At 37.7% G+C, this 14,698-nt stretch overlaps 1 protein-coding gene across 1 annotated transcript in view; it reads right to left on the bottom strand.

The window, feature by feature from the left end:
* Positions 1 to 14,698, bottom strand: part of JMY (junction mediating and regulatory protein, p53 cofactor) — a 98,603-nt gene that overhangs the window by 42,004 nt on the left and 41,901 nt on the right. Inside the window, exon 3 of the mRNA XM_053224299.1 lies at positions 4,123 to 4,273. Coding sequence (XP_053080274.1) covers positions 4,123 to 4,273 — 151 coding nt within the window. The remainder of the gene's footprint in view (positions 1 to 4,122; positions 4,274 to 14,698) is intronic.

The following is a 14,698-nucleotide window of genomic DNA, read 5'->3' as shown; positions in this document are numbered from 1 at the left end:
TGCATCCTTTTCTGCTTTTGGTATTGTCAGTATTTTTTATTTTAGACATTCTAATAGGTGTGTATTGGTATCTCATTGTGGTTTTAATTTGCATTATACTAATGACTAATAGTCTTGGACATATTTTAAGTGCTTCTTTGCCATCTTTATCCTCTGTTCAAGTCCTTTCCACAGTTATTAACTGAACTGTTTTCTTATTGTTTAGTTTTAAGAGTTCTTCATATAGTCTGGATACAAGTCCTTTGTCAAATGTTATTTGCAAATATTTTCTCTCAAATACTATCTTTTCATTCTCTTGGTAGTACCTGCCAGAGTAAAAGTTTCTAACTTTGGTGAAATCCATTTTATCAATTTTTTCTTTTATGGTTCATACTCCTCAATTACTTTAACAGTTTGTATTTGTAGTGCCACTGCTACAAACTCTGCCTAACTCTCTAGGTTACTAAGATTCTTCTCTTAGTTTTCTTCTGGAAGTTTCACAGTTTTCATTTAGATCTATTTTGAGTTCATTTTTGTACAAGGTGTGAGGTTTTGGTCAAGGTTCATGTTTCTACAAGTGGACGGCCAAGTGTTCCAATACCACTTATTGTTTCCCACTGAATTGTTTTATCAAAGAGTAAATGTCCATGTATTGTGCATTTATTTCTTATTCTCCATTCTATTCCATTGATATACATGTCTATCTCTTCCATTAATACCATACCACAGTAGCTCTATAATTTGTTAAGTCAGGTAATGTGATTTTGCTTGTGGTTTTCTTTTTTCCTAAACTGCTTTATGTATTTTAGTTCCTCTATGCCCTTTCATGTACATTACAATTAGCTGGTTTATGTTTATAAGAAAAAGTCCTGCTGGTATTTCCATAGGTACTATAGGTGTCTATACATCACTTTGGGGAGAACGAAGATCATTACTATGTTGGATATTCCAATATGTGAACACAACATGTCTATCCATTTACTTATGATAAAGAAATCAAAGACCTGTTATGTAATTGTAAGCATTCAAATTCTGTACATGTTTTGGTAGAAAGTCACCTGTTTAAAGAGTTTTAAAAAATAGATTCCATACAGTTTTCGACATAAACAATATTAACTAAAATGGGGACAATTTTATTTTTCTTGCCATATTACAACTAATATTATATTATGTTGAACGGGGTGGTGTTAAGAGTAAACATCCTTGACTTTGTACCTATTTTAAAATGGGGGAAACAATTCGGCCCTTCATTAAATGTGATGTTGGCTACAGGGTTTTTGCAGATGCCTTTTATCGAGTTATGGAAGTTCCTTTTCTATTCCTAGTTTGCTGAGTGTTTTCAACATACAGGATGTTCTATTTTGTCAAATGCTTTTTCGGCATCTATTGATATGACTGACCATGCAAGTTTTTTGAAAAGACTAAAGCCTCTCAACCTCAACACTTGTGACATTGTGTTCCACAAAATTCTTTGGGCTGTCCTGCATAACATAGGATGTTTAACATAATCTATGGCCTCTGCTAGATACTAGTTAACACCCTGTGTAGCTATGACAACCAAAAAGGTCTCCAGAGACTGCTAATGTCCTTTTGTGATACATTTATCTCTAGTTAAAAACCACAGCTTTAACCTTCAATTTGGTGGATTACATTGATTGATGTTCAAATAGTGAATCAAGAAAACTCCTACTTGGTCACAAAGGTTAATTTCTTAAAAAATTTGTACAATACTTTAAGTTTGCCAATATGTATGCAGGATGCTGATCTGTAGGGTTTTTTAATACTGTCTTTATGTAGTTTAGGATTTAGGATATTGCTGATCTCAGTCATATAAATTCGAAGTATTCCTTCCTCTTCTGTATTTTTGGAAGATCTTGTGTGAAGCTGGTCCTACTATTCAAATGTGGTAAAAATTTGCCAGTGTACCTCTTTAGGCCTAGAGAATTCTTTTTCTAAAAGTTTTAATTACAAATCCGATTTCTTTAATAGTTATAGGGATATTCAGGTTATTGATTTCATCTTGAATTGATAATTTTATCTTCCTACAAAAAATTGTTGCATTGGACGGTGGGGGGCGGGTCCTGTGTGGTTCAGTCAGTTAAGCATCTCACAGTTGGTGGGTTCAAGCCCTGTGTTGGGCTCTGTGCTGACAGCTCAGAGTCTGGAGCCTGCTTCGGATTCTGTGTCTCCCTCTCTTTCTGTCCCTCCCCTGCTGGCACTCTGTCTCTCAAAAATAAATGAACATTAAAAAAAAGAAGAAGAAATTGTTGCATTGAATCAGGTTTGCTGGATTTGAATGCACAGAATTGTCGGCAATATTCCCTTATTATCTTTTTGGGCAAGGAGCACCTGCCTGGGTGGCTTAGTTGGTTGAACACCCGACTTGGGCTCAGGTCATGATCTTGCGGTTTTTGAGTTTGAGCCCTGTGTCTCACTCAGAGCCTGGAGTCTGCTTCAAATTCTGTGCCCTTCTCTCTCTCTCTCTGCCCTTCTCCCTTTTGCTCTCTCAAAAATTAACATTAAAAAAAATTTTTCAATAAAACACCCAGAAGTGAACTGAGAATTGTGTAGAATCTAAATTAAAAAAAAAATATATGAAACTCTCCCTAAGAAAAGATGTAAATAAAATGGCAAGATATACAAACTATACGATTTTTTTCAATCATATTAACATAAAAATAAAGCATTTACTCTTCTCATTAATATTAAAATCCTCTTGTCAAATTCTACAATATTACAGTTCTTATCAGAATTACATTAATTTTGGAGTGCCTGGGTGGCTCAGTCAGTTAAGCATCCAAGCCTTGATTTCGGTTCAGGCCATGATCTCATGGTTTGTGAGATGGAGCCCTGCGCAGAGCCAGCTTGGAATTCTCTCTCCCTCTCTCTCTGACTCTCCTCTACTCATGTGTACTCTCTCAATCTCTCTCTCAAAATAAATTTAAAAAACATTAAAAAAATAAAATAGGGGCACCTGGGTGGCTCAGTCAGTTAAACATCCTACTTTGGCTCAGGTCATGATCTCACAGTTCGTGCTTTCCAGCCCCGCATCAGGCTCTGTGCTGACAGTTCAGAGCCTGGAGCCTGCTTCAGATTACGTGTCTCCCTCTCTTTCTGCCCATCCCCCACTCATGCCCTGTCTCTCAAAAATAAATGAATGTTAAAAATAATTATAAATAAAATAAATAAAATAAAAGCTGGTGGTGTTTACAAATATAATTTGTATACAAAGAGTTAAATAAGCAAATGTATGACTAATGGGAAATAAAGGATATGAAAATACCATTTATTACATGAAAACAAAAAAGATCAACTTAATAATAATCAAAGAAATGCAAAATTTAAAAACACAATACTATTTTTCACCTAGCAAACTATTTTGTGTATGTGTGTTAGTGACAATGTCAAATGATTCTGAAAAACCAAGGAAAGCATTCTCCTTTGGCACAGTGGCATTCTGAAGGAATAAACTGCTTCAAATAAACCTTTTAAGCAAGTGTGGATTTGCTGAAGGAATAACCTAAAAGCTAAACTGTGTTAACGTCAGGTAAAAAATTAAAACAGCAAATAGCAGTGGTTTTAAACAGCTATTGAAGGATTTCTGTGGCCCCGTGGAAGGAAGCAGGAAGAAATGGACCTTGACAGACCTTGCCCTATGTATCTCTTCATTTGGCTTGTCTTGATTTGTATCCTTTAAAAATAGTAATTGTTTGTGCTTTCCTGAGTTCTGTGAGTCATTGTAACAAATTATCAAACCTAAAAAGGCTGTATGAACCCCCAAATTTGTAGCAGTTGGTGAGAAGTGCAGATGACCTGGGAATCCTCTAAAATTCCAAGTTGTATCTTCAATGGGGGCAGTCTTGTTGGGAACTCTGCTTTTAAGCTGTGGGGTCTGTAATTTGTTAGTCAGAATTGAATTATGCTATAATAATACCCCATTACTATTTTTTCAGGTGGAGTATATGTAAACACATGCCCCAAAAAGCATGAAAACATATACCTTAATTTCTTGATAATCTTTTTCAATGGCAAGACTATGAATGGTCTTTATACACTTTTCTACAAACCTGCTGCAAACATAAAATATTTAAACCACTCCTTTCCAAAAATATCTAACAAGGATAACTTTACTAGGAAACTCACCTTTTTGTGCTTTAGCTGTTATTTCAAAATATTTGACAGTAAGATCCTGAATAGACAAAACAGCCATATGAGCTTTTCGCTGCCAATCAGCATCTTCTTTTTGTAGACTTTCAATTCTTCGGGGACCCAGATAGTCATTCTCCATAGAAATCTTTAGAGGAAAAAAAGAAAAATTAAGAAGTCTATTTCTTTATTCACTCCTTAAACATTTACTGAATATTTAGACATCAGGCATTGTGCCTGGTGCCAAAACAAAGAATGCTTGTATTTTCTTGCTCTAGAGTATAAGCTATTAATTTACAAAACAATTAACCCATTATGTTAAAGACATATTTTTTTTAATGTTTATTTATTTTGAGAGAGAGTGAGAGCAGGGGAGGAGCAGAGAAAGAATCCCAAGCAGGCTCTGCACTGTCACCACAGAGCCTGGTGCAGAGCTTGAACCCACAAACCACGAGATCATGACCTGAGCTGAAACCAAGAGTCGGATGCTTAACAGACTGACCCACCCAGGTGCCCCTAAAGATATTTAATACAGAAATTTGTTTCCCATTCCTCTTTATCTTCTTTTTCATCCTTCCCCTCCTCCAAATATAAGCAAAGGACATACAGCAAATGTTAAGATGTTATTTTTGGGTGCTGAGATAACAAGAAATGCATTACCTCCTTTATGATAGTTGCATTTTCAGGTTAAGAATTATTTGTGCCTCTAGGGGTGCCTGGGTGGCTCAGTCCGTTAAGCGGCCAACTTCGGCTCAGGTCATGATCTCACAGTTCATGGGTTCAAGCCCTGTGTCGGGCTCTGTGATGACAGCTCAGAGACTGGAGCCTGCTTCGGATTCTGTGTGTGCCTCTCTCTCTCTCTCTCTCTCTCTCTCTCTCTCTCTCTGCCCCTGCCCCATTCATAGTCTCTCTCTCTTTCTCTCTCTCTCTCTCTCAAAGGTGAATAAATGCTAAAAAATTTTAAAGAATTATTTGTGCCACCAAAATACTTATAACTGACATAAATAAATAAAATAATTGAAAACTCAACTTGTTAAGACTGATAATAAATAAAAAATCAGTCCATCTATCTACTAACAATCTCTGGTCAGAAGCAATAGACAAAAATTCACTACTGCTTGCAAGAGTTACAACTAAAACAAAAAGACAAAGAAGAGTTGAAAATCGAATTATGGACAGGGAGGTACCAGATGAGCACTAAAGTAAAATCACACAAGTGACAGTGCTCTCCATCCTGCTTTATCATACAGTGAAAAAAGACAGTTTAAAAAATTAAATGGGGGGGGGCGGTGAGGGTCATCTCGGTAGCTCCGTTGGTTAAGCGTCCAACTTTGGCTCAGGTCCTATCTCACAGTTTGTGGGTTCCAGCCTCACAGTGGGCTCTGCGCTGACCGAGCGGATTCTGCTTGGGACTCTCTTTCTCTCCCTGCACCACCCCCTTTCAAAATAAACTTAAAAAAATTAAATGAGAAATTAACACCTTACTAGGATGATGAAAAAAACAGACAAAGATATAAACTCATCCCTGGCACAATTCTGAAAAACTAATCAACTATCATGAGCCACCAAAAAATTTGTTTAAAAAATTCAGAAGTAGAATAATACAAGCCATATTCTCTAAATGGTGCAATAAACAAATTAAAAGAATAGCCTAAAGCCAAAATAAAATTTTAATCACCAGGAAATTTAACCTACAGGAAGGTTAACATTTGGTTTTACTCTTGAATAGAGGCGGAAATATATGAAAGAGCACATAATATAGAGCCCAGCACACACTGAGTAATGTATTAGCAGTGTTATGAATGGACAATGGCAAGCCACAAGGAGGGATCAAGAATGACTAGGGAAAAAAATTTTCGTGTGGAACTGCCACTTCCTCAAAAAGTGAACAATGGAGGACTGGCTGGTTTCAAAGGAGAACAGATCAAGCATTTGATTTTACATATGTTAAGTTTGATTTTGCAAAGGTCATGGCTAGAAATATAAATTTGACAGATGATATTTATAGCCATGAGAGTGAATGAGGTTATCTAATGAAGTCAGGAAAAAAAGGCTCATGATGGAGCCCTAAGGAATTCCAACATTGTGAAACTGGGGAACAACATACAGAAACGAAGCCAGAGGGAGTGGGGACACCTGGAAAAGTATGGACTCACATAACAGAAATTAACCTTGTGCAGCACCGCTTGGGGGTCAAGTAGGGTGACAACTAGTATCCCAGATCTAACACCATTAAGATCACTGAACTTAGCAACATCGGTTCTGAAGTATAGACAAACATCCTTTGCCTATTAACTCCCATCACATCCTCAGATCTCAGTTCTGGACATAAAGTTACTAGTTCATGAACTCTTCCCTGACTCCCCCCATTATAACCTTTTCAGTGCAACACATTTAACTTTCTTTCTTTCATAGCATTTACCATAATCATACTTTATATGATTTCGTGAGCTTTAAATATTGTTTTTTATTATTTTTTTAAATGTTTATTTACCTTTGAGAGAAAGAGAGACACAGCGCAAGGCAGGGAGGGTCGGAGAGAGAGGGAGACACAGAATCTAAAGAAAGCTCCAGCCTCTGAGCTGTCAGCACAGAGCCCGATGCGAGGCTCGAACTCACAATCTGCGAGATCATGACCTGAGCCGAAGTCGGGCGCTTGACTGACTGAGCCACCCAGGCACCTCCTGTGAACTTTAAATATTAACTGCTTCCCCCTTTCAAAGTTCCATGAGGGCAGAGAATACATTTTGTGTGTGTGTGTGGGGGGGGGGGGGGGGGATTAGGTTTTTTTTTTATTTTTTTGCTTTTCACTAGCACAATGCCAGGCACCATCCAGGCAATCAAATGGATGAGTAAATTAAAAATTCACTCTACACCTGTTTTTGATGAGGAGAGAGATGTAGAAGTGTGTATAAATAAATACTCCTTTGACTGATTTGTCTGAGTAAACAGAAAAAAGGGCGGTGCTAGAAGAAGACAAAGCTTAAGGGTAGACCCTTTGCTTTTTGTTTTCTCTAATGAGAGATCACAGATGAGTAGTGACAAGAAATATCCAGCAGAGGAAAAACAAAGATAGCAGGGGGGAAATGGGGCTAATTATAGAACATGGGAAAGGACAGGATTCCAAGTACTGGTGTAGTGATTTGCTCTTGGTAAATGTAGGGGTAGTTCCTCCATGGACATAAAGGAAGGCGGATTTTGGATTTGGTAGAAGGATGAGGAGGAATTCCTGTTTGATCACCTCAATTTTCCCCTGTAAAGAAAGAATCCAGAAAATAGGTTGGTACAGGAGAGGGGAGGAGAGAAGATACAACTTGGCTGCTTTTAGATAGTAGGATTTAGAAAGACTCAGTAAGTAAATATTTTTTAAAAAGTAGCCAGGGTTAGTGTGGTCATGGTGAAACAGGCAGAAACTCACATACTGCTGGCAGAACTATAAGCTCATGAAAAACTTTTCTGGGAAGTGTTTTATGATACCATACTCATGGACAGTATTTTTTAAAATACCATTTTCTTACCTATTTAAGAAAATGTCTTCAAAGAATAATAACCAAAAATGTTAATTGCAGTGCTGTTCAAAATAAAAAATGTGTTCCAAATATCTAATAATAGAGAATGTTACTTATGATACACCTATAAAACACAATTATGTACAAAAATGCTTATGAAGTTTTTAATAAAGGAAAATGAATGTTTTAATATTAAGACAAATCAAATCAGACATAATTTCAACTACATAAAATAATGTCCAGAAAAAAAAGAGAAAATATGTAGAATGTATTACTGATATCTTTTGTCTGATTATGGGTGACTATTTTTCTTCCTGTTTAGAATTTTTACTTTCCAAATCTTTATTGTATCTGTGTTGCTTTTACAATCATAAACTAAAAAAAATGCTTTATCTCTTCTTGGGTTCAAAACCATACCAACTAGACAAGCTGAAGGTTTGTATCCCAGAGGTTTCCTACTTCTGGCCAAGCAAACAATGAGCTCCTGTTTTCATATATGAGGACCAGCAAGAGGCAAAATTCTAAGACTTACCTCTTTTGTCCAGTGTGTGTAGGAGGGAGGGGAAGTGGAGATATGATCAAAACCTAAATGTCTTCCTTAATAGTTGGAAAACAGAATTTTGTGAGCTCCATTTCTGGAACTACAAAAATAGTGCCAAGTAAAGACAATTAACTCAGTAGCAAAAGTTTAGATTCTTGATACTGGATTCCCTACTCACCTGGACTCGGTTTTTTAAACTCGCAGAAAACAATTACTCTATCTCCAATCACATACTGCTAAAGTTAAACATATGATACTACTGGATATGGTTGTTTTGTTTTGTTTTTTTTTAGACTTTACTATGGCTAATATTTGGATTCATTCAATTATCTAACTTGAATAAAGAACCCACTGTACTGGGTGCTTCAAGGGAAATACTGTGAGGCACACAATCTCCTCCTAAGAAACTGAACAATCTAATTGGACGGTGGGGTAAGCAAAGATATCTGTGATGTAGATATCTGTCTTCAAATTAGCAGACCTGGGTCTGCTATTTATTAAGTGGGAGACCTTAGACAAAATCACTTAACATTCAATTATTCGTTCAAAATGATGACATGCTGTTTTCCCAGTGCCAGCATCGTACCAGACACTAGGGACAGCAATATGTATTCAGCCTAGTTGAAGACAGAGGAACCGCAATAAAGAATTACAACAGAGTATGAAAAAATATCATGATCAAGTATACCTAAGATACCATGGCAAGCACCAGCTGTGCAGGGTGCAGCACTGAGTCTGGGAACAAAATTTCTAAAGGGAATTATAAGTAAATTCTTAACAAATAAGTAGAATTTTATCCAAGTATTAAAAATGGTGAAGGATGTCTCTGAAAAAGAATAAAGGTATTTAAGACCTTTAAGAAAAATCAAAGGTTTGGAGGGAGAGAACTCATTTAGCTGTTTAGATCAGGATATACTTTACTGAGGTTGAAAACTACAGAGGGCTTTTTGAAAGAGGGGTATGATTTTGAGAGATACATATGGAATATATATACAGAAAGAGAACCACCCAAAAGGCCTAATGGAGGCAAGAATTAATCTCAGCAGAAGCCTAGAGGCGGTTTAAGTTCAGTGTATGGTCACAGACAGTCCAGCATGGTTGCAGTTTAGGTAAAAGAGATAAAAATAATGGGAGATAAGAATAGTGAAGGAAGTTGTGATCACTATTAGGGGGTCTTTAAATTTAAATGTCAGGCAAAGGAGTTTATAGGTGGTTTGACAGGCTAAAGGAAACCACTGTGGGATTCTTAGCAGTAAGTGGTATACTTAGACATTAGCTCACATAAAAGGCCCCCAAAAGGGGCACCTGGGTAGCTCAGTAGGTTAAGCACCCAACTCTGGATTTTGGCTCAGGTCATGATCTCACAGTTCATGGGATCAAGCCCTACATCGGGCTCTCAGCTGATAGCACAGAGTCTGTTTGAGATTCTCTCTGCCCTCCCCGCCCCCCCCCTCGTTGGCATGGAGGCACACACTCTCCCTCAAAAATAATTTAAATAATTAACTTAAGGGGGGGAACCAGAAGACTTGTTATATATCCAACAAAACCATCAAGGCTTGTGCTTTGTTACAATTACCTCTGATTTTAAAACACTCAAATTAAAAGGCTTAAGATTTACATTCACAAGATTGGAATAGAGATTTAATATGTTGAATACTGCAGCCAAATTTTTAATGTTTACTCAGTACATTACGTTGGAAGTCCTTTTCTCTCTCTCTCTTTTTTTTTTTTTTTGGTTTATTTTAATGTTTATTTTTGAAGGAGAGAGAGCAAGCGCAATCAGGGGAGGGTAGAGAGAGAGGGAAACACAGAATCCGAAAGGCTCCAGGATTTGAGCTGTCAGCACAGAGCCTGACATGGGGCTCAAACTCACAAACCTGTGAGATCATGGCCTGAGCTGAAGTTGGATGATTAACCAACTGAGCCACCCAGGCTCCCTTAGAAATTCTTTTCAAAGACATGATTAAACTTTGTGCCCTTTAAAGGAGTTGGTTTATTGTACCTAAAGCCATTGCTAGGTTACTAGGGTTTTTTTTTTTTCTAACTTTAAAAGTTTGAAGATGTATGTAAATTCTTGTCTATCAGTTCCCAAGTTCATCCTTATGCCTTTTGATGCTGGGGTTAGGGCTCTGTAACCCACATTTAAGCCTTTGTCAATACAAAGGGTTTAAGGAGGGAGAAGACATATGCTTCTTCCTACATGTATCACTTGACTTTCTTGTCTGCTACTTCCCTGAGTATCACCACTGACTCACATCTTCATTCCAGCATCTGCAATTACTTCCTGAAGCAGTTAACAGAATCCAGTTTATAGTTTCTCACCCTTAGTAGAACTAGCCTCACTTTGTGGCCCATAAGGCCATCCAGCACCAGCCTACCCTATTCTTAGAAATATGGGTCTCTCCACTGAGCTCAGACACATGAGCACTTGACAAGCAATGCTGCCTACCCCAGACTTCAACTCCACACAGTCCATTCTCCGTGCTAAAGTTAAAACTACCATCTCTTTCCTGTGTGCCGAAGCCACGAGTAGTGGCTGTTTTTGCAACTGTTAGCTCTCATATTTTAGAGTTATATTCTTAACTATCTGGGTAACAACTTTATACCAAGTTAACAATTATTCATATTAAGTTCCCTCTGCTGAAATAACTGGCATACTTTTCCAATCAAACCCCTAAAGACACAGCTATGGGATAGAAATTTAATAAATAGAACAGTGTTCAAACTTTAAAAATCTCAGATTAAACAGAAATCCTTTTCACTTGCATTGCTAAATACCATACAGAAGTGAGAAAACTTGCATTACAGCTTTTTAAAGAGAAAAAAAATTTAAAAATCTGGTGGTAATTATTTGAAGACAACTTGTACTTTGTTGAATTATCTTTACCTTCACTGTACAGGTATATTCAAATATACACAACACAAACACGTTCACTATGCTTCTTTAATGCTGTTTAAAGGACTTCTGAAACTCAGTAGTTAATGCTGCAGACTTTTTAAAAGTATTATTATAGTTTATTGTACTGAAGACATTAAGCCAGGATACTAAGTTCTTTTCCTAACTTGGCAAGTTTGAAAATGTACGGCATTGGTCAGCTGAATCATGTGCTAAAAACAATGACATCTCTATTTTCAATTTCAGAGCTAGAAAGAAAACAGTGCCTGTTTTTAAAATGGAAAAAAAGTATGCGTCAGTTTAGGTAGCTATAGTGAGACTAATTTATAAATACAAATTTCTTGGTATCAATTACTTATTATGAAGGGCATCACTTCCTTGGATACTGGGTTCTATATGAGAAACTTAAGTGGTATTCTTGTCCACTGCTGGATTAGTGACTCAAGAAGAGGGGGAAAAGAAAACAAAATCTCCAATTCTCAGGTGAAACAGATGCCAAGATCAACCTGTATAAATACTGATGTGGTAGTACCTTTAACACAAATTTTCCAGGTCCAGGAATCATGTGAATGTGACTAAGATTAACAAAATGAGGGGAACCTGGGTGGCTCAGTCGGTTAAGGGTCCGACCTCAGCTCAGAGCATGATCTCATGGTTCATGGCTCGAGCCCCACATCAGGCTCCGAGCTGACAGCTCGGAGCCTGCTTCAGATTCTATGGTTCCATTTCTCTCTGCCCCTCCCCTGCTCTTGCTCTCTTTCTTTCTCAAAAATAAAAAAGCAATAAAAAAAAATTTTTTTTAATTAAAAAAAACTTTTTAAATGAGATTAGATTTGGAAGCAGCTGCGCAAGTATTTTTATATACAAAGTAAATACTAAATGTAACATTCTCAGGGACAAGCATGAAATGATAGTTTTTTGTTTTTTTTTTTTTAGCGTTTATTTATTTTTGAGACAGAGAGAGACAAAGCATGAACGGGGGAGGGTCAGAGAGAGGGAGACACAGAATCTTAAACAGGCTCCAGGCTCTGAGCTGTCAGCACAGAGCCCGACGCGGGGCTTGAACTCACAGACCGCGAGATCATGACCTGGGCCGAAGTCGGCCGCTTTAACTGACTGAGCCACCCAGGCGCCCCTATGAAATGATAGTTTTAAGGTGAGAAAATTAAAAGCAAAGAAGAGAAAGAAAAAGTAGCTCAGGTAAGAGATAAGTACCCTAATGCACATTGATGGCACTATATAGTTCACAGTTGGCATGCTTACAGTATATAGTTGTCCAATAGTGTAAAAACTGAACCCTGCGCAAAGCACCCAGTCAAGGGGGCACAGAGTGGTGACTCAAATTTAGTGCATCTTTTTGCCAAGCCATATACTGCTGCATATGCCCAGAGAAGGGCCCTTTTCTAACTTGTCTGCTAGAATATGGGCTGGGGAATGTGTATCTATTTTACATGAAGACACCTACAGATTTGCTTGGTCCTGGGGGAAAGGAAAGGGAGGAAGAGCACATTTAAGATACATGTAGGAGACAACTGGCAAAACAAAGTGCCTGGCTACAAAGGGGAGAGAAGCATGGAGGATGCCTTCAAGATCCTAGTTTATTTACTTTCAGCAAGTATTAAAAGTAAGTTGGCCAAGGGGCACCTGGGTGGCTCAGTTGGTTGAGCATTTGACTTTAGCTCAAGTCATGATCTTACTACTCATGACTTCAAGCCCTGCCGTCAGGCTCTGTGCTGACAGCTCACAGCTAGGAGCCTGGAGCCTGATTCAGAGTCTGTGTCTCTCTGCCCCTCCCCCACCCCTACTCATGTGCACTGGTGCTGTCAAATATAAACATTAAAAATTATATAAAAATAAAAGTTGGCCAATGTGTTTGAAGTGCTTTTAGCTAACTCACAAAGACAATAGGCCAAATCAGTAACTGACCCTGACTCATTATTATGCATGGTTTAAACATCTATATAGAATCATCTAGATTGAATCTCACTCTGCAGATGCAGAAAAACTAAGGCCCAGAGAGATTTTAACTTTGAGTTCAGTGTGTTCCTTCCCTTAGCTGTTTAAAGTTCTTTTAAACTTATGGTTCTCAAACTTCAGTACATATCATAAACACCTGGAAGGCTTGTTAAAGACTGCTGAGCCCCTCAGCGGAGTTTCAGTAGAGATCTGACCTAAGGACAGAAATCTGTATTTGTAACAAGGTTCCAGGTGATACTGATGCAACTAGTCTGGGGTTGTAGTTTTCAGAACCAATGTTTTTAAGTTTATCCATTTTGAAAGAGAAAGAGGGAGAGAGCTAGGAAAGGGCAGAAAGGAGGAGAGAGACAGAATGGGAATTCCAAGCAGGCACTGCACTTTCAGCACAGAGCGCGATGTGGGGCTCACACTCTTGAACTGTGAGATTATGACCGGAACCAAAGTCGGACACTTAACCAACTGAGCCACACTGGCACCCCAAATCCTATTTATAGAGTATGTTTCATGAATATGTTCTAGATGCTTTGTGGCGTAAGAGAATTACTGAAAAATCTATATTAATTGCCATTTATGTAAATACAACTAAAACTATATTTCAGTATATTTAATACATTATTATAATTTTAAACATAAAACATATAAACGCATTATACACTCAGGGCGCCAAGTTAACTTTTCTATCACACTTTAATATGTAAGTCAATGAAAGCAGTGGAAATTACCTTCTTTCTAAAGAATATAGGGGGGCACCTGGGTGGGTCAGTCAGGTTAAGCAAGTGACTTCAGCTCAGGTGGTGATCTCACGGTTTGTGAGTTCAAGTCTCACACCGAGATCTCTGCTGTCAGCACAGAGCCAATTTGGATCCTGTGTCCTCTTCTCTCTGCCCTTCTCCTGTTTGTGCACGCTCTCAGAAATATTTATTTGAAAAATATTAATAAATAATCTAGAGAGCAAAGGTCAAACTCCACAGGATCCTTTAGTGTTCTAGCTCCTGACCAACTTTCCTCTAACTTCCTGCAAACCCTTAGACCCACGACATAGCAAACAATTTACACCCTGTGGTGTAACTAAAACAGCAAGCTTTGCACTCAAACACACATGTGTTTCAATCTCAGCCACGCTATTTACTGGCATCCACCAATGATGCCAGGTGGTAGTGAAGCCTTGGTAATTTGCTCAATAATTCATTTCGACTAAAACCATAAACACATGCCTATTCACTGTACCATTTCTGTTTTTATCTTTATCTGGAATAATCTCTATTCCGATCTCCACTGCATACATATATATATACCCCCTTCCTGCTGAATTCTTATTTAATCTTCAGGGGTTAAGTTCTCTATATAATCTTTCATTATATCTTTAGGTAGTTTTGATCACTCCAGTTTGTGTGCCTCTACATCAACTTTTACACGGTGCTCATTTTTCTATTTAAAAGAAAAAATCACCTTAAGTTATAATTTACGTATAACAAAATGTTCCCGATTTTCAAGTATAAATTTTGATGAATTTTCAAAAGTTTAAATATCCATGGAACCACTACAATCAAAATTTAGACCTATCAATCACCCTAAGGATGCTGTTATACCTGTTCCCTCTCAGTCAATCTCCACCGCTCCACTCCCAGGCAACAAATGTTAAGCTTTCTG

Source organism: Acinonyx jubatus, chromosome A1, assembly GCF_027475565.1.
Source record: "Acinonyx jubatus isolate Ajub_Pintada_27869175 chromosome A1, VMU_Ajub_asm_v1.0, whole genome shotgun sequence".
Lineage (NCBI taxonomy): Eukaryota > Metazoa > Chordata > Mammalia > Carnivora > Felidae > Acinonyx > Acinonyx jubatus.
This window is presented reverse-complemented; position numbering and strand designations above follow the sequence as displayed.